A 26,500-nucleotide genomic window follows, 5' to 3' on the forward strand; every position below is an offset into this window, starting at 1 on the left:
CAGGTAGGCTATGTTATTAAGAAAAAAAATATTTGCGTGAATCAGCTACGTGATATTTGGGGACATCTATTAATAATGTGTCACAACTTCGGAAAAGCCAATTGCCAATGCCACAATCACATAATGGATTTTTAATCTAATTTCAAGCATGAAGCATCGTGCAGGGATCTAGGGCATTGTTTATAAAAGCTCTCTCTCCTCTCTCTCTCTCCACACACACACAAAATTACTCACCAAAAAAAGCAAATAAAATACTATTTTAAATCAACAGATAGAGATTATAGATGCACTTTCCGAATACCATGGCACTGCGGTGTAACTGGTCTCAGTAAACTGTTCAACGGAAATTACATTACGACGTCTGTGTCGAAATGATAAGCAACAATCCATTCTGATTAATTACGAATTAATTAACTACGCCGCATCGCCCTGAGCCCAATTAGCTAACGAATGTGGTGTGCTATATGGGTGACATAACGGTTAGCACAGTAACCTGGTGAATAGCGACATATTCTGGTATCGTTAATACAGTTACAGTCTTAACTACTTATGATAGACAATTTGAATAAACTCGGTTGTTAGTCTCTAGTTCGTTGTAGCCCCATCAATGAAACGTTAGCTAGCTAGCTGGCCAGCAAACATTTGCTAACTTAGCTTGCTAGCTATTAGCAGGTCAATGAGCTAGACAAATATTTAGTCATGTTCGCCAAGTAATTAGCTCTAGATGTTTTTTAAAACTTCAGACTTTTAAATGCTAAAAACGGTGAACTGCTGGGAGTGCCTAGCCTAACGGTCTAGATAACTAATCACGAACTGTGGTGGCTGCACAGCTCAGCTAGCCCAGCTATCTACTTGACGCTAACTTTACAAGTTAACGATACCAAGCGTTTGCCAGCTTAGCTAACTTCCAGTTAAGTCAACAAACATTAATTGCTAGCTAAACGGTTCTTGCAGAATAGTCCAGCTATAGTCATTAGCTGAAGGGGTCTGGAAAACAAAATGGTTAAAATATGAATAAGTTACTTAAAACCAGAATTAGCTCAACGTCTCCAGAACTAAACAAGCTAGATAGTCAGGTTTCACAGCAAATTCGTTACTAATAAGAAGATAAAATATAGAACAGTTGATAGGTGTTAGTCTACTTATTCGTAGCTAAACACAGGTAGACGAACTAGTCCACACGGTTAACTAAGGCTAAAGTAAACTTGAGTGAACACTTCATTAACCACAGTTAACTGATGATGGACAACTTTTCCATCAAAGTTAGCAGACAGTAGCGAACATATCACTGAGCCACGTATAGCTGTCTAATAGCCTGGCAGTATTTATTTTAACTGGGCATTAATCTCCTCAGCTAAGCTAATTGCTTTTTTTATCAGACAAAGCACTGACTAAACACCACGTAAACTAATGGGCCCGGCTAACAGCGCTACAACTAGACAGGCCAGTTAGCCGCATGCTAGCTTAGCTTCATTTGAGAATATCAGGCTTGTCATTTGAGGAAACGTCGCGGCTACGAAGCCAGACCAAGAGCGCTAGACCTGGTGATCCCCTTCTGGAGTCCACGGCGGAGCAGCCACACGGTAGCCATAAAAAAGCCAGCAAAATCAACCAGAGACACCAGGAGCTGCTTACCAGCTGCTGCCGTATCCACCGCAGCATCCTTGGGCGATTTCTTCGCTAACGTCAGCTAGCTACGCCAAGCAAAACCACCCAAAACATAAATAGGTCCCGTTTTAAAACGACCAACTCCTCCTGTGCGGATTATAAACACAACCGACAGGCTGCCTGTACGTCACTTCAAAAGGTATTGTCCCCCTTCATGACAGTGTGCGGAATATCCCTGGGCTCCGTGGTGGCGGCGCCGCAGTCTGGCGCTCTCTGTACCGCCTCCTTCCACCACCTCCTCCAGTTCTCGTCCTTCTACAGCGGGGGCGCTGCCTCCGCCTTCATGCCTATGCGCCCCCCCCCCTTTCCCCTCAATATCCTGGAAATGACGCCAAAATATTCGCTGGCAATGGAGGTTTTTAGGGGTGGTGGGCGTCACACGATCGAGGATGTCGTGACCGTATACTTTTTTAAAATACCAAAATCTAATCAAGTCAGTTTTATTTGTATTGCGCTTTTTTTGTAGAAAACTGTCACAAAGAAGCTTTACAGAATAGCAGAAAATCCAAAAGCAGAACAAAAACCGAGCAAAAACCAGGCCTGAACCCCCAAATAACAAGCACGTGGGGTAAAGAACTCCCAGTGGGGAGAAACCCCTCAAACGGTGGCGAGAATGAACTACCCGATGAGAAGAAATCTCTGGAGGAACCCGCCTATATAGGGGCAGCCCATCCATCACTGGCCGCCAAGTAGCGGTAGAATGGATGTTACAGAAATGTAATAAGGGGTCCATCATAACAAGTAAAATCGTTTGAGCAGGTTATAGTTGAGGCAATAAACTAACTGGAGAAGTGGAAGTCCAGATTTTATAGTTCATATAGTGGAGTTTAGAGGGACAGGCTGATAACTAGCTCTTCGCGATATGAATGGATAATGATAGCCAGTTCCTCCAGTTTACAAGTAGGCTATTTATATCCCGCATGACTAAAATAAGTGCAATGCGGTGTCTAAAAGTGTTCTTTATTTATTTATGTAAAAAGTACATATACTTCATTATGAGGATTAAATGGCAGCAGTTCCATTGCCATTCAAGAACAGCTACTGGTGCGTTTATTCTAATGGGGAAAAGCCCTTGCAGTCTGTGCCACTTATTTATATTTATTTATTTATTTTTGTGAGAACCTTGCCTGCCTGTAACCAGTGATTATTCTTTTGTTTTTCCAAGGCTACCTGTTTTTTTTCTTCTTCTTCTTCCTGTGGCCCTTTTAAGTATAATATAGGGGGTCGATAAAGCAAGCTCGTGAGAGAAAGCTCGTTTTCTCCCTGACTGGGTTAATGCCCTTCTCACATTGTCATTCCTGCCGTTTTCCTGGTCCATTCTGCCCTGTGGTGGACATTATGGAAGTTCTGATTGATAACCTTCACTGAACCTGCAGGGCGCACGCTGAAGGTTTAGGAGCATTTTATGATTGGGCAGAACGAGATGAGTCTCTTGACTTGTTGATTTTACCTTCAGTCTCTATAATCTGGCTGTAACACCTTGGTGTGGCCCTTGTGCATTATCCTGGAAATTAAAACAGCTGACCAGAGAGCCTTCTCCACTTCCATGAACGTGGAGGCAGGGGGGATTGTGGGATACTCTATATCCAGCCTCCACATGCTTCCAGTTCTCCCTGACCCTTCTCCCCAAAACAATGCCCATAAAACATACAAGAAATGTGATTAATTTTGTTTTTCTGGCAAAGCACCAGACAGCATGTGCAGCTAGTGACTTTCAGCAGTAATCATGTCGTGGCTGAGTAACTTTGCCCCAGGCTGAAATCCCACGAGGGGTGTTGCTGTTGTGTTGTTGAGTCTTCAGTAAATACATAAACTACTGTATGTAACTCATCCCTGTTAAGTCTACCGGTCAAAATATTAACACCTGCATGAAATATTTAAGGTAATAAAAATGATCCTGAAGTGATTATAAATCAATTATTTATGTACTGTTGTCTCCTCTAGTCGTCCGCTTTCCATAATGTTCAGTAGATGATGCCGGTACTTTGCTGCCTCATTAAATATCAATGGGACATCTGTTGCGTTCATTGTTTTTATCGTCAATTAATTTCATTCGGCAGCTAGAAGCAGCATCAAATAATATCAGAGCATTCGATTGTTTCGATAACTAGAGTCGATCTTAATCTTACCTTCTCCCCATGTTATCTCATGATATTTTGCGATACAACAGAGTAACAGGTATTCATATGATTCACTTTGATTTAAAATGAGTCACAGGTGTCATATACTTGTTTATAACTGTATGAAGAAGGGGCACGATGAACAGAATATTACAGATGTTCAACAATAGCTGACAAATCTCTTGTTTTCACTCAGGTCAATGGTGTGTGACTGTCTGTGAGACTGTTGGCAAGGACTTTGACAAGAACAAGACAAGGACTTTGAGTGTGTAAATTCCGGGAGAAAACTACAAGAATCTGTAGTTAGAAGCTGCTTGTAGTTACAGTTTTTATTACGGACAATGAAGGCCATAACTGAGACTGCTGCCACCCTGTGGGTTCTCATTTAAACCTTCATTTGGCACACCTGATTCTACTAATTAGAAGCTCAACAAGATCTCTAGCTGTTGAATGAGGTTGTGCTTTGTTAGGTCTGGAGTGAAAATATTCAGGATGGTAGATCGCCTGGAACAGGATTGGGAAGCCCTGCTCTAGATGTAAAATGAGGTGTGTTTGATTAGTGCTGGAATGAAAACCTACCGGACTATAGATAACCTGGAACACGGTTGGGCAGCCTTGCTCTCGCCGTTGAATGAGGTGAGCTTTGTTAGGGTTGGAGTGAAAACCTACCGGACTTTAGATCTCCGGGAACAGGATTAGACAGCTCTACTTTAGACTCTATGGTATTTCTGTCCTCTGCTTCTGAACTACAGTAGGTTACTGGTTGGTTAGAGCAAGCCTTGCTGATTTATAACAGTACATAATGTCCATTTCTATATTACTACTCTAGATCAAACACCTAAATTCATTTTAATCAGAAAACCACCCCCTGTGAGTGATGCTGTTACTGTACCATTTAAGCAAAGAGTCCCACCATTAAAAAAAAATGTTTTCCGTAATTCAGCTAAAAGAACAAGAGTAAATAAATGAATAAATGCACACCAAAGCCACGGCTGAACTTCAGGGCCCATTACGTAATGGTGCACACAGAATCCCCTGCCTGTGTGCGACACGTGCCGGAGAAAGGTCAGGCTGGGTAATCCGGGCAAATCAGGTTACGCAAGCCGGTACATTAGCGTAGTGTTTCTGATCATCTCCCTTTCGCATCCTGGGTCATAGGTCGCACGGATAACCGCACGTTCACCCACAGGGGTTCCACGGGGGCTCTGTGGGGGTTCCGAGGGATTCCGTGGGATTCTGTGGGGGTTCCGTGGGGTTCTGTGGGGGTTCCGTGGGGTTCCGCAGTGTTCCATGCGGGCCTGTGGGACCCGTGGCTGTGGGGCAGCCATCCTGACAGCAGAAGTGGTGTTTGGGAAGGAGATTAAATGTGCATCAGAGGCCTGGACAGCCAGAAACAGGAACACGTTTATCAGAGAGCTGGGGAGTCGGTCTGCCAGGACAGAGCATTACAGTCTCCTTAATCCCACCGCCCTGCAGCTGCTCCCAGCGGGATGTTTGCCTGCGTGGATTATCCGTTCGGATTTGGAGATATTTTCCACCGCTAACCAGATGTCGTGATAGTAGATTAATTGACAAATGGGACAGAGAAAAATACTTCCACATTCCCAACACATTCTCATACGGGTTATGGATGTTTTGCTCTGTGTAACTGTCAAATAATTAATAGAGTGATAATGACAATGAAAACAGTTGAAGGATTGCCTTTTTGCTTATTATAACATGATGTGTAAAAATAGTGAATGTTAAAATCCAGCATTTTTGGATACTGTATCGTTCATATAATTAGGATGTGATTCAAACTCCCTTTCCGAAGATAGAAAGGGTTTTTTGCTGCCATTATGTCTGTGTATTTAAAATGGAGCTTTCCCCTGTTAGGTTTAACGTCGTTTGAAACATACCATTATTCCTGGGTACTCATTTGCACCATATGAAGATGCGATGAGGCAAGATGGCGTCCACCCTTCAGCGGACTTGCAGTACTGAATTAATCCCACCTTTCCTTCTCCTGTTACCTTGTCAGTGTTTAAAATGTTGGCATGTTAATATTACATCATCGCCCCTTTCTAATGGAGCCTCCCTGTGGCGGGATTCTAAACTCACAGGATGGATTGCTGTTAAACTGTAAATGCAAATAAAGACAGGATTGATGACAGCTGACCAAATGATTCAGCAAGAAAGCTTGTCAAGCCTGTTCTATGCGATATGGATACATGGCTGCATCCTACCCCATTATTAAATGATCTGAACTGTGATTGGCCAGCAGCAAACACTCGCTAAGTGAATCAGAGAGCAGGACAGTAAGTCCTGTGGATCAGTTGAACTCCCGCCAGCAATGCTTTCAGTGTTCGTTATCGTAAAAAAGTTAAACATGACATCGATTTGGAACTTTTAATCTACGATTACTATTTGTTTCCATTCATTACGGATTCAAAATAATGGCTAAAATTAACATAGTATGTGAATCTCTGAATGTACAATGTATTCATGGAAGAACGGAATAAATAACTCTAACAAGTATCGAGATATTTTGCCTGAAATCCTGGTGTCCTCAGGAAGTTCAAACTGGGCCGTAAATGGATCTTTCACAAAACCAATGAACCCAAGCACATCTAAAAATGAACCACGAGGTACTTACAGGACAGAAAGATGAGGGTATTGGAATGGCCGACTTGAGTGTTATTGGAAATGCGCGGAGAGATTTCAGACATTCTGGGCATGCGAGGACGTTTCTGAGCTTGAAGAGCAATGCCAGTAAGGACAGGATAAAATACCAAAATAAGACTAAAGACTTCACTGGCGATAGGAAATGTTTGTAAGCTGTCATAGATCTGCCAAGGGAAATGTACACAAGTATTCAGTAGTAGACAGAATGCCCAAGCCTTTGCATGTGGCATGTTCAATTTAGTCTCTTATTTTGAATCTGCCGTCAATGCAAATGTGGTAAATCATACATTACGTTTTGCAGAAAGACGTCATGTTTTAACTTCGTACCTGTAAAGGTCAGGTCAGCTTCGGTTCATTTGGAGATTTATGGAAATGTGCACTTTGACCATGAATGTTCAGCCTTTAGTGCTCTAATCTGCTCATTATTCTGTGGGCCTTGAATTTACATCCACGTTAGCCTTGAGCTAGCCAGGATGACAGACTGGAATGGACAGAGGAGACTTGAATTCTTCCAACTATTGACATTTCGAGGAAAACACAGTGACAGACGTCTGAGTGAGGTCACCTCGAACGAAGACTCAAAGGAATACAATGAGAACTGACCTGCAGGAGGGAGTCAGTGCTGATATTAAGGGACTGTGAGTTGCTCGTGCATTAGAGAGGAGGCAACATCAAATCAAAATCAGAACATGAAAAAAATGTTAAATTAATACACAGCATGCCTCATCTTTATATTCAGGATTTTACATACCGACCAGTGTGGGCAGGGATAATTAAAATTGTTTTCTACATCATGTGTTCATCTCGGTGTGCAGTACTGCCATGGCAATAAAAGATCATTTCGGGAATTTGTTGATATAGTGTTCACGTGACTGTGAATATATCCACAGATTCTCAACTTCTCTGTCATCATTCACCGCACCTGACGAGTGGTTATTAGACTCATTAGGAAGCAGATTAACGGGCGACAGATGGATTAATCGAGGAGGAAGCCGCGAAACAGGAAGCGATCGGAATGCGCACTGATGTCTGCGCCCAGGCCGCAGGTTTACACGCGGCGTTATTTACGATGAAGAGAGACGAGAGCGCTGGGGAGCGTCCGTGCGAGAGAGGGCGTTTGAGTTACGAGCTCCAGGCTAGCGGTCTAATCGGCTAAAGAGAAATGTAAATCCCCCGTTTAAGGGGATGGAGGGCCGGGAGCGCCAGATTGCATTAATATCGACACTCGTCTCTCTCTGCCTCATTAAACCCAAAACACGCGGGGCCCAGTAACTCCCCCGCCGCTCATTAAACCTGAAGGAGGAATCGATAGCAATTGAACCCCATCGCCGCCAGGGTCAGGCACAGTTTGATCTTTCTTATGAATCCTTTCAGAAGTGAGAGTCACCTGGAGGATGTTCTGGGGAACACGGAACCGTACCGTAAACTGGAAAGTCTGTGTGCGCTGTTTCATAAAAAGGCTTGTGACTGTGGAAACTGTGACAATGCAGGCAAAAAATACACCCAACACCTTAATATACCTGCTTGCACACACACACACACACACACACACACACAGATGGACCTACCCAACACCTAGACCTTTGTAACTAGCAACTTCAGTCCATCAGGAAAGGAGATTTTTGGAGACTGGCCAGAGGAATCATGGCCGTGAAGAGTTTAACATAGCTGTGACCGTGGAGAGGAAGGCAATGCTTATACTCTTCCTCAACCCCCTGATTCCTAGCAGCCAGAACAATGAGCCTCATTCACAAAACATGCGTACTGTACGATCACATTTGATCGTAAACTGCGTGTAAGAACGTTTCCAAGAACAGTTCGGCAATCATAATTTTTTTATTATCTGTATTTGTTAATGGCTGTTGTGCTAATTACATGAACAGGATTGCAGATAAAATGTACAAACAGCCAGCATCCATCATCTCATACACCTGGGATACACACAAAAACAAAGGTCTGCACAATATGGTCATGAAATCTCATATTGCTTTTTCGTAGGAACATTTTTAAGAACAAAAGTAAGAATACTTTAAGAAAGGTTTTGTGAACAGCAAGCCCCCATCGGTACAAGATTCCCGCTCAGTTAGGGTAAGTAAGTCAGTCAGTAAGCCCTTTTGACTACAGATTGCTCTGCTTGTAGTCTGTCATGGCAAAATTCTATCACAAATAGTTACTCTGTGAAAATAGGAATATTATTATGTTCAATTTAAAGAAAATAAAGGATTTCCATCTTTAAACGTGTTTGTAACTAGTGCTGTTTCTCGGGTTTAGCAAGGTAACCATTCTATGCTTACAGGTGAGGATGTAAACGGATAGAATCTTTGTCGTAATCCCATTCATCTACGAATTGATTTCAGAGCTTTCGTGGTGCCTGTGAATCCAAATGTTGGTGGTGACACCTAGTGGACAAGCGGCAGAATGCGTCACTGGAAAAAAGGTCGAGAAAAACTCTCAAGCGTGCAATTGTCAGAGAAAAGTTATGCCTTCCGATGGGACCATAAAGCCTCGTTCATCATTCCTGTCATAAATACAGCTTTGTCCAGTGGTCTTTTTGTGTTCAAGTGAAACTGGGGAATTGCGATAACTGTTTATGCGGAGTTGTTTTGAGATCTTTCAGAATACAGTGTTACATGATATTCATTATGTCAATGGTATAGTGCCACCTACTGGCGTGCTGTTAAATAACGCCAAAAGACATTGTTTTTAGAACCACGTGCATTTTCGCAGCTCACAGACACCATCTACTTAAATGAGCAATAAAGACACTTTAACCAAACCCGAATGTTTCCTTTTACGATTTGGTCACAATCGTGGTATCAGAAATGATCGAATCCAGGGTTCTCAAACTCAGTCCTGGGGATTCATGTGTATACTGTGTTTTATTCCAATCATAATTGGAACTCCCAAATTCCAATGAGCTGTTAATTATTCTTAAGTAGACACTTTGAATGTCTATTAATCTAACAAGGCAAACTGGTTCCCAAACTCGATCCTGGGGACCCCTATGCTCCAACCACAATTCCAATCCTAGAATTTTAGCAAGCTCTTTAATTTTTAATTTTCTTAATTCAGTACGTTTTATGTTTGGATGGCTTATTTATCTTATTGCTCCTGGAGGCCTACCTTCCTGTGGGTTTTCATTTCGACCCCAATTTGACACACTTGATTCTACTTATTAGTAGCTCAACAGGATCTCTAGCTGTTGAATGAGGTGTACTCTGTTAGGGTTGGAGTGAAAACCTACAGGAGGGTAGATCTCCAGGAACAGGGTTGGGCAGCCCTGTCATGATAGGTCAGAAATATCTTTACATACCATGAAGAATACATATCCTATATTGACACCCCAGTGTTAATCAGTCAAATTAAATAATGCTTTCATTTTCTGTCATGTGTTAAGAATATCTTTTTAAATGTGATACATTTAAATTGATTAAAGACTCTTAAGTGAAAATAATTTGGGTCCTAATTACTGAAAGTGAGGACAACTGGTTACTGAAAGTAAACCAAATACCCGTATGTATTAATATAAGCTTAAAAAAACAATTCTGAATGAAATTAAACATCTGTTTTCAGCGACTTTAATAGATCAAACGTTTGGCTGAAAGAAACCTGGCACACACAGGAGTGTTGAAAATGATGATTTTTGAAGCCTTTGCAAACGTGTCGGTGCTTTTGTTTGCTTTTCCCCTTCATTATTAGCAAAAGAAAAACAGAACTCACAGAGCTGAGCGGGACACACAATCGCCTGTGGCACACTGCGACGACAAAGCGTCACAGATTCCCATCCATAATGCATGACCGCGCTGATTAACATTTCATCAGCCCGAGTGACAGTGAAAAGAGTCCAACATGCTCCCTCATATGAAAGAAGGGGCTCCCTAATTACCTGTAACAGGACCTCCTGACCCCACCTGAGCATCTCCCTGCTCCCTCCAATCAGACCAAGCGCTTCCCTAATGAGGACGCGTTTAACGCATCACGCTTAGGAAAACTATCATTAGACTGCTCATTCCCAAAAAAAAAAAAAAATTAAAAAAATGCAAGTCATTAAAAAGAATAATTTGTTGCAAATGAATGAATATAATTAACTGCCATGCTGGTCTTAACTGGCAGGCCAGGCACACACGCAGATTTTTCTGTACACAGGTTGCTCGCTGCTGGTGCAAAGTGGCTCTGGAAAACAGGTACGGTCCTTATGATTCAGTCCAATTTAAAATGAAATGTCATTTAGGAAGTATTCTGGGTATGTCCTGACTTGTTTAAACCTTGGGGAGTGCGGAGGTAGGGATTTGACGTTACACGCCAGGGAAAGGTGATTGACAGCACCAGTAAAGTCGTGAGGTTTCCCCCCCGTTCATTTCCTGCAGTGTTTTTCCCCCACCTGTGGCATTTGGCCGCGCTGAGAAAATTAAGAAAAGTCTGTTCCTGTACCCTTTAGAGCACGGGTAAAAGTTGTGCAATATTTCTCACACACACACACACACACACACACACACACACACTCTAACGCAGGGATCTCAAATCCTGGGTGGTCTCCTGGGTTTCAGCGAGTTTTAGCACTTAAGTGCTTAGCCGCAGTCACAGAAGGGCTGGAGACGGGCCCACACACCTGGTCTCTAAGGCCTCACCTGGCTGCCGGCTGAAAAGACACCACTAAAACCAGCACTGGCCTCGGCCCTCCGGGACTGGAGTGTGAGATCCTAGCTCTTAAGATATTTACTGCTGCGTAAACTAGGGCTACTCCGTGTGTGAGGGAGGGATGGAGGGAGTGTGTGACAGAGGGATGGAGGGAGTGTGTGACAGAGGGATGGAGGGATTGTGTGATTCTTAGGTGCTGCCAGTTAATCTGTGGAGAGCAGGCTTGCTCAAAAGATACCAGCCAGACTGTGGGGCCCATCCACACACTGGAACAGAGCCTAAACAGATACCAGACTGTGGGGCCCATCCACACACTGGAACAGAGCCTAAACAGATACCAGACCATGGGGCCCATCTACACACTGGAACAGAGTCTAAACAGATACCAGACCATGGGGCCCATCCACACACTGGAACAGAGCCTAAACAGATACCAGACTGTGGGGCCCATCCACACACTGGAACAGAGCCTAAACAGATACCAGACCATGGGGCCCATCCACACACTGGAACAGAGCCTTAACATATACCAGACTGTGGGGCCCATCCACACACTGGAACAGAGCCTAAACAGATACCAGACTGTGGGGCCCATCCACACACTGGAACAGAGCCTAAACAGATACCAGACCATGGGGCCCATCTTCACACTGGAACAGAGCCTTAACAGGATGAGCCACCCAGCAACCCTGGAGGCTCAAACTGAACTTTTAACGTCCTCACACTGGAACCTCAGACACTTTCAGACCTGTGACTTATACAGCAGGTGATCCCTACACAACCTCAGCCATGTAGGTTTTATATTGCTGTCATTGTACAGAGAAGCAGCTGTGTGCCACTGTTTAATCACAGAACTATGCGAGCGCTCTCTCTGGGTGACCTGTAGCAAACTGCACTTGGATTGTGTGAGGTGTGTGTGTGTGTATCCCAGGTGTGCTAGGGAAGGTCTAACACCCTGACAGCCAGCCCAGACAGACCAGCTTGCAGGCTATTGTTTCCTGTCATGTCACAGATGGGTTTTTCACTGAAAAGTTCAATGCAATAAATCATTCGTTTGAAGAGCGGGCTTCGATGTAATTTTCTAAATTTGTGACAAAGTAAAAAAAAAAAAATTTTCAGTAAATATGCCATTCTTGGGCACGTGTTTGTGAGGGTGGGTGAAAGAGAACACCCAATCCATCTTCTCCATGACTGTATGGCCACTGCTCAACTGTAGGCCTACTGAAGGACTGAGGTTTATATTTTTTTATGGGTTTGGATGAATGTTTCAATGTGTGATTGCATGTTTAAGTAAGTTTGCTGTCATCACTGCATAAGGTGTATCCAAACAGCAGTGATAGCCTACTGTACAAATGTGCACAAAAGGCTTGTTCTAGATAAACTTATTAGCCGTTGCCTATTACGCGTTACTTGTATTTAATTGCAGTGCGCAGCCAGAAATGAAAAGAACACTTCAGCGTCTTCAGGAGTTCTGGCGCACGTGCTGTAATTATCATTTTGCTCAATTAAAAAAAGGCTCTCTCTTTAGCTCATTGCCAAGAGCCCGGAGTATAAACAAAGTTGATGGAAATCTGGGACTTTTTTATTTTTTTAAAGAGTCTCTCGCCGCTTTATTTGCCACAACTTGTCTCATTGCCATGGCGATGAGGAAGCGGCTGCAGCTGAGAGCGAGGACGGAGGGTCACGCCAGACCTCCTGCGTGACTGTTAGTACCTGCATGTGTCTTAATCCGCTCAATTTAGCGCTTTCTTTCTGCTTAAGCGGGAGAGAAGAATGCCAGAGAAGAGTCAGACCGCACCTGCGGACCAGCCACCCCCGCGTCGCGGCAACGGCCGTCTCCCACGCGCGCGTGTGGAATCTCAGAAACTAAGTTACTCCCGGGAAAAAAGAAAAGAAAACTTTTATGCGACGTTGTAAACAGGCCCAATTCACACTTTCAACCCCATTGTACTCACTGGAAAACGTTTTAAGCATTCGTTTTCTTCAGCAACATCAACTTTTCTGTAACTTTCCACTACCTATATAGAAGTGTCGCAACTGTTCTGAGGCGGTGGGGGCCTCCCACGACGAATGCGGAATCCGAGAAAGTAAGTAGCAGTTTTGGACCGTCCCAGAAACAGACTCAAAACAGGCAGTATTTCACACGCACGCATTTGAACGTAGCTCGAGTTGATTTCCTCTTTTTGTATGGCTGTAAAACAACCAACACCTCCACCATTTTTCATTGGTGTTTTTGAGGAGGTATTTTGCAACAAGACAGATTTTAAAGAGTTGTTTTTGTCCGTTCCAGGCCATATGTAAATTTACATGCTCACTTATCGACAAACTCTCTGCTGAGCTCCGGCTGAGAGGTCGACTATAGAAGCCAAGACAGCGGCGAGAGATTGAAAGGGGCCTCTCCCAGACGCGCTGTTTTCAGAGCCTTCGCTGGATTAAAGGTGGATTTCCAAAGGCTCATTCTGACATGAGTTCCGCATCGCGCGCACACTAAAAACAATGGCCTGCTGCCATTAACGTACCGCAAATTATAGCCTGCAGTGTGACATTTTTGCAGGCTTTTTGTTGTTAGTTTTTTTTTTTTTTTTTTAAATCGATACACCTGTAAAAGTGTTATGGCTGAATTTTCTTTCATTGATACCAATGCTAACTTGTCAACCCCTGGCTAATCCGGGAGTCTCTGGCTCTGATTCAGAACTGGTGAGTCAATTCTCCAAGGCTCAATCGCCTACAGAGAGAAGCGCAGACCACCATGTTCGCATCAGATACCGATGATTGGGGTTATTTTCAAAGCTGAATTAGATTTTTCCTGGAATCTTTGGCTGTAAGGTGCCAACGCACGTTAATTTGATACAGAAATAACTAAACTATTCAGGTATAATTTTATTATGAATCCATTTGTTTGGTGGGAGGGGGAGGGGGAGGGGCACTTCATAAGGGAGAAATCAGGTTTTTACATTATTTTTACAGTATTTATTCCGGAAGCTGGGATCAGCCTGTTTTCCCGCGGACCCTTTGCCCAATCATGAAGGCTCTCGTTAGAGACTGTTTTGAAGTTGCCGTTATCTCGGCCGTGGAAACACAACACGAGCCGCACAGGCCTGTGATCCCAATCGCCTACTTCACCCACGTCGCAGACATGTGCCCAACCTCCTCCGTCTTTCTTTCGACGAGACGGCGTTTCCCCAAAACACCGGAATCAAAGGCAGCGGCGCTTCACTTTAAAATAGGCCTCGCATGACATCCAGGTGAGCGGCACTCCCCGCAGATAAAACTTTCAACATCGGCCCCCTCTAAGGTAAATAATTTCGTCTGGCAAGCACGTGCACTGTAATCTCAACTGGCGGTAATAAGCGTGCACCAGTTAAATAATAGCCTTGTATTTCGTTACATCGCTTTTCTTGACGCGTTTTTTTTTTGGGGCATATTGTGTTTTCATGTTATAAATTGTAAATCCAAAGTCTACTTGCCAATTAGTTATTTGCGATGTAATATTTTTAATTGTGAGTCTATAAAGGCTGAACTTGGTATCCTTCTCGGAGTAATGGACTGGCTATTAGCTTTGTATTTTGCTTTTGCCTGTTGAATAATTTCTGAAGACGTTTATTTTATCCTTTTGTTTTTTTGCTTTTGAATTCTGTGCTTTTGTTGGACTTTTTGAGGGGAGGGGGAAGGGGAAGGGGAGGGGGAGGGGCGGGGGGGGGGGGGGGGGGGGTCAATTCAATCTGGTTGTACTTGAAAATTGAGCTGGAACAGCACCTAACCATTACCGGGTTAATGACCTCGAGTTTTGCGCCTGAGCGAGAATGCCTGTCTGTCCCAATCACACCAGCAGAGGGCACTGTTTACTCGTCAATCTGCCACGAGCGGCCAGACAGGGAGTTTACAGTGGCCTTCCAGAAGGCCTTTAGAACACGCACACACACACAATAGTGTCATTAGTCAGTGTTCCATCGTTTTACCAGTTTAATGCTGTAAAGTTTGGATAGCCACTGGTCTTTCATAGAAGGCTGTTATTGTGGGGTAGATTTCTTTAAAGCTAGAATAGAAGTTTAAATGAATGCATAAAATGCAAGGTTACTTGCTACTTACCACAACAGTTGGTCAGGTGATCTATGCCTTTTCTTTTTTCATTTCTAGCCTGCTTATTTTGTCATGCTGCGACATATTTGAATCTGTTAGTTTCTGGAGTCCGTGCATTTTGTGTAGTATAGTTATTATTAATCCACTTACAGACAGCATTAGATTTTGATATTGATGATTTAAGCATGTCTCTTCTGGTTTAAAAAATATCTTATAAAGTTGTAACTGACATTCGGTAAAAGTTTCTTCTTTACATAAGAGGCTGATATAATCTGTTTGTAAAGCACACCGACCTCTTTTGTGTACAAATGAAAATGGACTGAATATACAGCATCATTGGTTACCTCATCCTCTGTTAGAGATAGTGACTCATAGTGGGTGAATATGGCAGATCAGACAATGACCGATTTCTTCTCACGGTTTTCTTATCTTTCAGCGCACCTTGTTTCTGCTTGATGACATTTTATATTTATTTTCATTAATAAATGTGTTTTGTGTAGTTTGTTTCAATTTGCAGTCAGTGATATTAAAACATTTTCCACCCTTCATTAAAACGAGATGGTCTGACATGCTATATTATATCTTGACTAAAATTTATAAAAGAGCTGTAAGCACCAGCTGCAACACAAAAATGACACAAAATGTCTGAACCCGCCCCTTCAAAAAAAAAAAACTAGTCTGAAAGGTCGTTAGGAAAGTTGGCTCTTGGAAAGAGAAACCATTGTGCTGGTCGCTGTGTTGCTTTAAAGGTGCCAATCATAGTGCATTTTGTGTCTGGCAGAGCATCTAATTGGCTGTGTAGCTTTTAACCTTTGACCCCATACTGTAGCTACGGGGACTTGTCAGTGATAAAACCTGTTGGTAACAAAAGAAATGCAATTTTAATGCTCTAAAAAAATACAGCAAAACATTGATAATAAAATATGACAGCAATTCTGGCACAGGCTGCTGTAGTCTGTGCTCTAAAGGGGTGGGTTGTGTTTATCAGATTCTTAGGTTTGCAGGGCAATGTTAGTGTCCTGTCTGAGCAGTAAAAAAACAAACAGACGCGCATGCACCTGATAACTGCCAACAGGCCCCTCGCATCTTAAACCAAACGTAAAAAATAATAATAAAAAACAACAACATAACAGACAAAGAGCATATCCCCTCTCTTTGTTTGTCAGATGCCCATACAAAAAGCGAGAGGGCGTTAAAAAAAAAAAAACACACCAGGACTCTGCACATTAAACAGCAGGGAGCCCCTCGTTCACAAATAAATGTGCCTCAGAATGGTGTGTTTTTTTCCTCCAACGCGAAATATAATGGCGCTGGTGCAAATCAATGGTAGAATGTCGCTCCCGCGGCTTATAGCAAGACTGACATGACATAAATGGATAACTAGCCGTCATTACGGCGAAGATTGTTTGCTCAGCTAAATTGATTTCTCGGCTGCCTCCGTGGTGTTTAGCGTCGCCGTGCTTCACTAAACATTTTCTATCCGGCTCCAAGAAAATCCCGCTAACACCGTATACGTGTACCGGTGTATTTAATTCATGTGTCCACGCACACGCATCTAATTTCACACTTGGATAAAGTGCCCGTCTCACTCACACACACACACAGCCTACACAAACGGGCCACTGAGTAATACTATAAAGTATTCAGGTGCGCAAGTGGAGTTTGCTAGAGGTGGGCGAAGATCAAAAAATGCATACAGGTGTACAGAAACAATCGGCGGTAGGGATTGATGTTGGCTACCGCCAGCCTGTGGTTTAGAACCTGCGTGACTACAACAGCTATCCTCGGGGAGGCAGGGCGGCCCGACGACAGCTGTGTGTATGGAAATTCTTTTATTTTTTCTGTTTGTTTGCTTTTCGACTGCAAGTGAACTGCCGCGCTCGCAAAAGACGCTAATCCCACTCTAGGCGATGGCGGAAACACGCGCAATTTCAACAGAAGCCTCCAACAAAGTCCTCTCTTAAAACTGAACTTTTGCCGATTAATACCAGGAAGCAGAGGAAAGGCTAGGGGGTACATGATGTTTTTCACCTGGCTGAGACAGAAGGAAGGACAAACTTACACACAAAAAAATGATGTGACCTTCTTAGCGTCTGTGCATGTAAATATTGGTTAAAAAAAGCTTCAAAGGATATGATGAGGAGAAAGGGGATATACTGTGTCAATACACGCCTTAAAATATAGTTTCCCCTCTTAGCGTCGTTGTGAAATCTATTGGTTTCAACTTGTCTGCTGTTCTCATGGTTAAACAGTTCATGGCTCACGATAATATTCACAGACTGTCTGATATTCTGTACACTCCGTAAAGTGCATCCTCTGCGCGTTGCATCTGAAAACGCGGCCCGCATTTTCCGCGTGAGCATGTTCGTTGTGTACAAGGCTGACACACACACACACACACAAATAAAAAACATGAATAGGCCCCCAGCTGGGCTGAAGAGCTCGCGCTAACAACAGCGTAGGTCTGAAACAAAAGTGTGCAGAGAAATCTGAAACGTCAGGAAAAAGCCCGGGACGCAAACAGCCGGGCTAGCGCGAGCTAGATTACTGAGGCACTCCGTTCGGATTAACTCTTTGTTTGACAAAATCGGTGATTCTTATGTCGGTTTGTTCTGCCAGTGTTAAAAAAATAAATTAAAAAAAACACCACATTGTTCGGTTTGCTACACATGGTGGTGAACAGACAAGGGGAGAACACACACACACACACACACACACACACACACACACAACAACAAAAAGAAAACAAGAAACGTTTTGTTTATGATTTTAGTTTAGTTAGTGGTATTGCTCATAAGGAACTACCTGATGATTTGCCATTCTGGAACGTTCTGGGCCTAAAGAAACAGCGCTCATATCTATGACATTGTGTTAGTTAAACCACTTGTTAAGTGATACTGAGTGTAAAGTGTCAGAGTAATGAATATTAAACTTAAGGGTAATGTTGATACACGTTCCCATTTAAAAGCGTTTGATTCTGAAACTTTAAATACAGCTCATTTTAAAATAGTTAAAGGGTGAAGTGTTCTCATAAATGTCACGAAATGTTTTCCCATTGTCGTCCAATCCAGAACATTGAGTAATTCTGAACTGTTATAAATTGCTAACACGGCACAATATCAGTACAAACAACTATTATTGACACTCGTTTAAAAAAATATTTGCGCCAAGCAAAACACAAAAGGGGTGAAATTGCTTCCCGTGTTTCATTACAGCAGCAGTGGTGATGGGAAATGGAGGGCCTTTGACCAGCTTGTGTGGGTAGTGTGGAAAAGCGGTTGTGTGTGGAGCTGGCTGTGGCACTTTTCCCGCTCTTTTCTGAGGGCCGACGCCTCAGGTTCCCTGCTCGTCGCTGTTCGCCAGCTTCGCCATTCCCTCAGCCGTCCTCCTTTGCTCCTGTTAACTTTCACCTGTTACCTGATTAACCTTTAACCCTTAACCCTTAACCCTAACCCACTCTATTTGCTGTGATAGGTCCCTTCTAGCATTTCTGCTACCTTCCGTTCTACCGCTGCTTTACTCCAGGCCGGCCAGTGGAGGATGGGCTCCCCCTCTGTAGCCGGGTTCCTCTCGAGATTTCTTCCCATTGGGGAGTTTTTTCTCACCGTTTGAGGGTTTTCTCCCCACTGGGAGTTTTTTATCATATGTACCTGCTATTTGGGGGTTCAGGCCTGGTGTTTGCTCTGTTTGCTCTCTTTGCTCTGTATCCTGCCTTGCTGCTCTGTAAAGTGTCTTTGTGACGGTTCTCTGTAAAAAGCGCTATACAGATATAATTGAATTGAACTTTTGCCGAATATCATCGCTCGATTCGTACCGCGGCTCCTCTTGGACGCGTCCCAAACTTTACGCCTTTACGTCTCAGGCCGGTCCCGTCAGATGTAGGCCCCCGAGGGGCCCGTAGATCAATCAGGGCTGAGAGGGTGGGCCTCGCACAAGCCTGGGACATTCCCGGGACGCCCCCCCCCCCCGGAGGGAGGAGGATCTGGGCACGGCAGTCACACCCCGGAGGCGAGAGGTACGAGCCGAATCGCTGCCAAGCGTCTGCTCCCCAAAGGGCTCGCCCACACCCCTCCTCACACCCCGATAACAGACAGGAGTAATTAGATCCCGTAATTAAAGATCAGCGCCGTTACATCGATTTTTGTCATTTTGCCGCTCTGTCTCTAAGGAGCGGGCACTTGTGCCTGTGCTGCTTCTCCGTGTGGACCAGGGGGGCCTCAGTCTTACCCAGAATGGGCCGGTGTGGGTGCAGGCTTTCATTACATTACATTACATTACAGGCATTTAGCAGACGCTCTTATCCAGAGCGACGTACAACAGCTTTCGTTCCAACCAAGCAGTTACACACCTGACTCTACTCATGAACCTCTGGAGTCTTTGCTAAGGACCTTGATTAGTAGAATCAGGTGTGTAACTGCTGAGGTGAAACAAAAGCCTATGTTCTTCAGCATAGACTCTGTAGACCAGGGCTGCCCAACCCTGCTCCTGGAGCTCTACCATCCTGTAGGTTTTCACTCCTACCCTAACAGAGCCTCACCTCATTCAGCAGCTAGAGATCCCGTTGAAGCTGCTAATTAGTAGAGTCAGGTGTGCCAAATTAGGGATGAAATGAAAACCTACAGGACATTGCATTTATTTTATATTTATTTCTTTAGGAGGGTAGATCTCCAGGAACAGGGTGCCCTGCTGTAGACCTATACAGACTCAAACGGCTGTGTCTTTCTCTTGTTTAATGAGCAGGGGGACGTTTTCCAACTAGGTTGGGGGTCATTTCCTTTTTAAGCCAACTTAGGAAACAGATTTAAATTAAATGAATTAAATGGTAGATGCCCCTAATGTTTTATGGAGATTTTTGAGCCCATGGACTGAATTTCACTCAATGTCCTGAACTGGCTGGATTTAAACAGAATTGACCCCATCTCTGTTTTCCTGCTGGTAAACCCGAGGAACATGATTTATCACAGTGGAAAGTCGGAAAAACTGCATAAAAAGGAAATAATATTCGACTGGACACTCGTCCCTGTATGCATCACATAAAAGAAAAATCTTGCTCTGAATATCGGGTGAAAATGTATATATATATTTTTTTAATGGACAATAATCAAGAGGAATTGAATAGGTGGCTGGGGGTTGAAGTATTCCAGATGTATTCGGCCCAGTTGTGGTACCTCACAGATGAAAGGCTCACGTCCTGTAGAGGGAACACTCTGCAGCTGATTGGCTGTCTGTAGTTCTGTCTGATGGAAGGTGGGAAACTTAGACGGGCCTCAATAATTGTGCTGTGCCACGTTCTCCAGTAATGAATGCTGTCGGTTGCAATCACAAAAGACAGCTGGCCCCACCGGAACTGCTTTTCGGAATTTTCTGAGATTGGTGAGGGTGCCCTGACCGTTTCCTCAAATCTCCTGTACCCTCGTCCCATTTCGGATGGTAGCAGATTTTCAGTTTGTTTTTTTGTGCACCCCGATGCAGAGCGGTGGGGTGGGGTGCTGTCACTGCCCTCCGGTGTGGGTACACAGTAATTTGGGGTATTCTGGATGCAGTATGAAATTCGGTCAAACGGTATGCTGAAGTCTCCCCTCGACCTGTAGTGTAACACCACGTTCTCCCGGGTGAGAAGCCATCACATTTACTCATTCATTTATGGACGATAAACCTGCGCACTCTGCACTGTGTGTGTTCTGTGAATCACTGCCTGCACTGAACAGGAGTGTGTTGGAGGCAGGCCACGTGTTTCAGAGGTCTCTGTCTGAACGGCACGTGTGTGTTTCTGCTTGCTAATGACGGTGTGAGTTTCCCCACCGGGGACCGGCGGTGTTTATCCAGCACCTTCTCCCATCTGCAGCGCCCGAGGTGCCCAGGGGCGGCTCCCTTTCAGGGGCTCGGTCCCTCGCCTGCGCCTCATTATTTAATTAGCCCAATCGCTTATTTGATCTGGCATGATTGGGGCGGGGAGGAGCCACAGCTGCCAGGCACACGTGTGTGTGTGGGTGTGTGAGCGTGTGTGTGAGTGTGCGCGAGTGTGTGTGCGTGTGCGTGTGCGTGTGCGTGTGTGTGTGTCTGTGCATGTGTGTGTGTGTCTGTGCGTGTGTGCGTGTGTGTGTGCGTGTGTGTGTGTGTGTGTCTGTGCGTGTGTGTGTGTGCGTGCGTGTGAGTGCGTGCGTGCGTGAGTGCATGTGTGTGTGTGTGTGCGTGCGTGTGCGTGTGTGTGTGTGCGTGTGCGTGTGTGTGTGTGCGCGAGTGTGCGTGCGTGCGTGCGTGAGTGCATGTGTGTGTGTGTGTGCGTGCGTGTGAGTGTGCGGATCAGATGCTTTACGGCAGGCCGATATGGGCTGAGCAGGAGCCGCTGTTTACAGCTGTTTAGAAGATTAAGCTCGAGTAACTGTCTGGGCCAAAACCAGCACACACACACCGGTCCTCACACCAGTCCTCACACCGGTCCTCACACAGGTCCTCCATCACTGGGCATGTACACACCCGGTTCACAGAGTCACTGTGCTGATATACCACTTCTGTGTACATTTTTAAAAACCTCACTGGTGCTGTGATGGGAATGGGCCGTATGTGTTGTTGGTGACTTGGTGTGTGTGTTGTGTTTTTGGCGGCGCAGGGTGTGTGTTGTGTTGCTGGCGTAGTGTGCGTGTGTTTGTGGCAAAGTGTGTGTGTATGTTGTGTTTGTGGTGCAGTGTGTGTGTGTTGATGGTCTCGCAGTGTGTGTGTGAACGTGGTGTGTGTGTGTGTGTGTGTGTGCTTGTGTGTGTATGTGTTTTTGGTGGCGCAGTGTGCGTGTGAGCGTGGTGTGTGTGTGCATGTGTGTTGATGGTGATTCATTGTGTGTGTGTGTGTGTGTGTGCATGTGTGTTGATGGTGATTCAGTGAGTGTGTGGGTTGATGGTCGTGCAGTGTGTGTGTGAGTGTGTGTTTTTGGTGTCTCTGTCGGCATGCCGCAGTGCAGATGTAAAACGCTTTGTTTTACATTTCTGAGGAAATGGAGGAGTTTTATCGGCTTCCAGCTTTAATTGATCACTTCTTCCCGACTGTTCGCCAGCGTACAACAGCCCAGAAATGTCACTTGTGATAGAGCCACATTTTTTCATCCATTTTTCATAAAATCCTCCACTTTTCAGTCCTTGTGTAATTGAACTGTGGAAAAGCCGGGTCTAATATCGAGTTGACATACCATCTTGTCAAACAATCCCATTGCCTAATTAGAAAATTTACATGGTTAAAACTCCGGAATTAGCATGGAGAAATTGCTCTATTCATGTCTGACAACTTTGAAATAGAACTGGTCACATATTTGAATTTTTCTAATGCCGTAATAGGCCGTCAAATATTGTGATTATAATCACTATAATCATCATGCTTAATTCACAGTATCTTTTGAATTAAAGGATTCAATTCAATATAATTTCATGGAATCAGGCATTATCAGTTGGGGATAATTGACAGTAGAGGATAGCCGCAGAGTTCATTTCCCTCTTTTCTGTATGAAATACCGGCCTTCGCTATTTCCTCTGGCTTTTCTAACTTTCTAAAAAAAAAAAAAAAGAAATGCTTCTGCTTTTCTGGGACTAGCTGCTTTGATATGTTTGATTTGTTTTGCAATCCAGCACAAGGAAATTACAGTATTATTAAGTTTAACTATACCATGGTCATAACATTAATCGTAAAAAAAAAAAAAAAATGGAACTCAACACTTTATTCACACATTTTGCATTATTATGTTACTTCTTTGAAGGGAGTTTCTTGGACATGTGGGAAGATTGCGAATGGCTTACAAATGGGTAGAATAAACTCCACACCATACCAGTTATTTTCTGCTTGTACCACCGTTCATGAACCTTTAAAGACTGAAATTGGATCATATTTACCTTCAATTTTCTGTTACAAATAGAATAAACTCTCTTGAGGCATAACCTTTTTTCCCCACACTCTTATGCACAAGAGCAGAGTTGGCTAAAGAGGATGTGCTTTTTTCTCAACGTAGTCTGTAAAGGTCGAACGGAGGTCATCTTCTTTGAAGCCGCACGCAGACAAAGATGCTGAAAATGACTGTTCACCGCGCGCTTTGTGAGTGGAAGTATGGGAAGTCTGCGCGCACACAAAGGTAGATCTCTCCGGTGAGAAGTATCAGCTGGGCCGGGAAAAACCGATGGAAAGCCACAATGAGAGATTTTGCTTTCTATTTATTTAAAGTTTAGCGTCTGCCTTTTAATCAGACCGTCAGCATTAAGCATCAAATAGCGAGTTATGTTTTTATGCCTTGACGAGCTGTCACAAATGACCCGATGCATTGTGCCTCTTTCTATAGGCGGCCGGGGAACTCTCCCCCGCTTTTATTTGCTTGCGCGTAGCTCGTCTTGTTTTGTTGTTTTTCGAGCCGCCGCCCCGGTTAAGGGTACGCTCGCGCACACATGAAAGGGAAGACGCGGTGGTGTATTAAAAAAAGAAAAGAAATCAAACGCTCTCCGTTTGCTCACCTGGACGCGGAGTTTTTCCTGCAGGCATTAGTAAACAATGAGGAACTCCTGTCAGGGAAAACACGCCACGGCTTTTCACCGCAGACCTACGCAGCAGCTGATCTCTTTACCCACAATCCTCTCCCGTCGGCTGCTTAGAAGCTCGCTCGCCCCGTTCATTTTTAGAACCTTGGGAGAAATGAAGATGACCTTTGCAAAAACATTAATAAATAAACTAAACAACATAAAAAGCCGCATGTTGGTGTAGTTGATTTATTTGCATTAATGGTCCATAAATAGACATGCCTGGTAAATACATTTAATTCAAAAAAGTCAATGCCAAGAAAGGTCTGTCCAAAAATAACGTGAACTTAATTGTCAGTAATGTACAGTACACGTTCATGTATGGCAGTGTAAACATTGTTAAACCATTAACCTACTGGTTATATTTCATCAAAAATATTCTCTCTCTTTTTAAATACACTAGTATGTGAGTACCCATAATGCTAACAGGTACATAAAATCAATATCCATGGACCAACTTTGGCAGTAGGATGGGTCATACTGAAGAGCTCTGTGACTTTCAATGTGGCACTGTCAGAGGATGCCACCATTCCAACAAATCAGTTTGTCAAATTTCTGCCCTTCTAGAGCTGCCCCAGTCAGCTGTAAGCACTGTTATTGTGAAGTGGAAACGTATAGCGGCAGCAAGCGCTCAGCCGCGAAGCTGAGCGGTTGCTGCTTGTGAGCTTGTGCGGTGCAACTCTAATGTCCAACTTAATGCCCATGGTTTTGGAATGAGATGTCCAGCAAGTACATATGGGTGTGTTGTTGTGATTCTTTTTGACGTGTAGTGTATTTCTAAGACGTTTTTCTTTAAGGAATACTGCTTTCCCATAACATGACATTTAAACCAGAGTTACTGGTTACACTAGAGCAGTTGATAGAGAATCGATCAGAGACCAGCGAAAGAGGAAAGGATCAGTAGCCTGTTTTCCCCTCAGCCCGCCTCTGGCTGTGCTGGCTTTGGCTGGGATACGCACCGAATACATCTGGCACAAACAGACCCGATGCCAGGGTTAGACGTTTGAAGTGAGAGATGTTTTTTTTAAATGGTAGTGAAAGGAAATATGTTTTTTAATGTACATGTATGATTTGCGAGGTCAGGCTTGGGCGATTAGAAGGGTAATCAACCTGTCACCGCGTATCTGTTCGGGGGTTTTTTTCTCTTCCGTCGTTCCTTCGAGCGAGCGAGCGAACGAGCCCGGACTCGGAGCGCGACGAGCGTTTAAACAGCTGGGCCGGCGCTGGGAGAGTACCGCGTGCGGTAACATTCAGGCAGACGCACCGCGCGGTAACATTCAGGCAAACATACAGGCAAACGTGCACCGTGCGATGTGCGATTGATGTATTGTGGATTGTGGTCGAGGGAGAAATGATCTCAAACTACAAGGTGATCAATAAAACATGAGCCTCCTTTGTCACCCCTGCCTCCCCCCCCCCCATCGCCGCCCTCTCCAGTTCAGGAACCTTCAAACAGGCCTGAAGCGCTTGGGGTGGGGGTGGGGGGGGAGGGGAGATGGGGCAATGGGGCAGGGGGTGCAAGTCTGATCTGTCCTGCTTTTGGGGACAGACCCTTCAGCGAGACCCCTGCTGGATGATATGAGAAATGAACAGCCCCCCGGCTGACAGGGCATGTCTGCCCCCAGCTGGCAGCTAAAAAGTATTTCTCTGGGCCATTCTCATTATTTTTACTGAAATGTTGACAGTGTGTTTCCGAGACCACTGATGGTGAATGACAACAACCTGCTGACCGCTGTGCCCCTCCAGGACTGGAGTTAAACCCGCAGGCACTTGCTTAACTCCAGTCCTGGGTTTCCTGTCTCTGTTTTCATTGATGAACCAAAAAGCAAAGCAGTTTGAATTTCAGCTCATTCACAGAGGCTCAGCAGCTGATTCCCTGAGTGCTACGCCATTGTCAATGTTTCCTGCAGTTGTCTGTTCTAGACATCAAGATAACACACAAGTTACACCCAGTTAATTGGAATAATGCTATTTGCTAAAGCTGATAGTCGGTGGCAAACAATCAGCTATCGGTAATTGAAGCTCCACTGTTGCACTTTAACAGTACCAATCAAAAGGTTTAGCTGAATTTACACTATAAATCCGAAATTGAATATTAGTCTGAACCAGCGGCCTAGAAACATGATTTCTGTCTGTGAGTTTGTCAACATGATTGCGGGAGCTTGAGGGAAATGTGTAGTTATGTTTGGGCGATGTGCGCGACGCACATCTGGTGCGCACGTTTGTTGGTGCAACTGTGGAAAAAAAGTAAGCAGCGATTTTAAAGACCTCATTTTTACAGTAATTTGTTTGGTAGTAAAAAGGTGTTAATTTCCATTTCAAAAAGCAGAATTTTAGACTGGGTCTGTGTGTTTTGGGTAATGGGGGGGGGGGGGAGGTGAGAATTGTCCAAAGAGACGTCCAGGGGGGCTGTGTTTACAGCCGGCCCCATCACAACCTGGAGGTCGTCTCGGATTCGCTGTGAATATCGGCCAATAAAAGAGTCCGCAGGGAGGTGTGGGAAGCCGTTAGCACTGGCGTTAACTGGGTGTGAAGAGAAACGTGGGACCTGACGAGGTTATTCACACGGTCGTCCCTTAATGCCCCCCCCCCCACGGCCCCCCCGCGGCCCCCCCACGGCCCACGGGTTAAGCCCTTCCTCTCCTCAGAATTTCCTGTCTGAGCTCATTTTAACTGCAGGAGATAAAAGAAGGAGAGTTTTGGGGTGGTGGTGGTGGGGGTGAGGTGGGGGGGCTCCCAGTGGGGGGGCACAGGTTTATTATTATTTTTAAGCTGATCTAAACA

General features: G+C 44.5%; 1 protein-coding gene and 1 long non-coding RNA gene across 2 annotated transcripts in view; one reads left to right on the plus strand and one right to left on the minus strand.

Annotated features, from left to right (window-relative positions):
- Positions 1–2,257, minus strand: part of atp11b (ATPase phospholipid transporting 11B) — a 43,761-nt gene extending 41,504 nt beyond the window's left edge. The window contains 1 exon segment of the mRNA XM_064329999.1: positions 1,636–2,257. Coding sequence (XP_064186069.1) covers positions 1,636–1,662 — 27 coding nt within the window. The 5' untranslated portion in view covers positions 1,663–2,257.
- Positions 2,258–12,556: 10,299 nt separating this feature from the next.
- LOC135252191 (uncharacterized) overlaps positions 12,557–26,500 on the plus strand; it is a 40,791-nt gene continuing 26,847 nt past the window's right edge. Inside the window, exon 1 of the long non-coding RNA XR_010329351.1 lies at positions 12,557–14,335. This is a non-coding gene — a long non-coding RNA (uncharacterized LOC135252191). The remainder of the gene's footprint in view (positions 14,336–26,500) is intronic.

Source organism: Anguilla rostrata, chromosome 4 (genome assembly GCF_018555375.3).
Source record: "Anguilla rostrata isolate EN2019 chromosome 4, ASM1855537v3, whole genome shotgun sequence".
Lineage (NCBI taxonomy): Eukaryota > Metazoa > Chordata > Actinopteri > Anguilliformes > Anguillidae > Anguilla > Anguilla rostrata.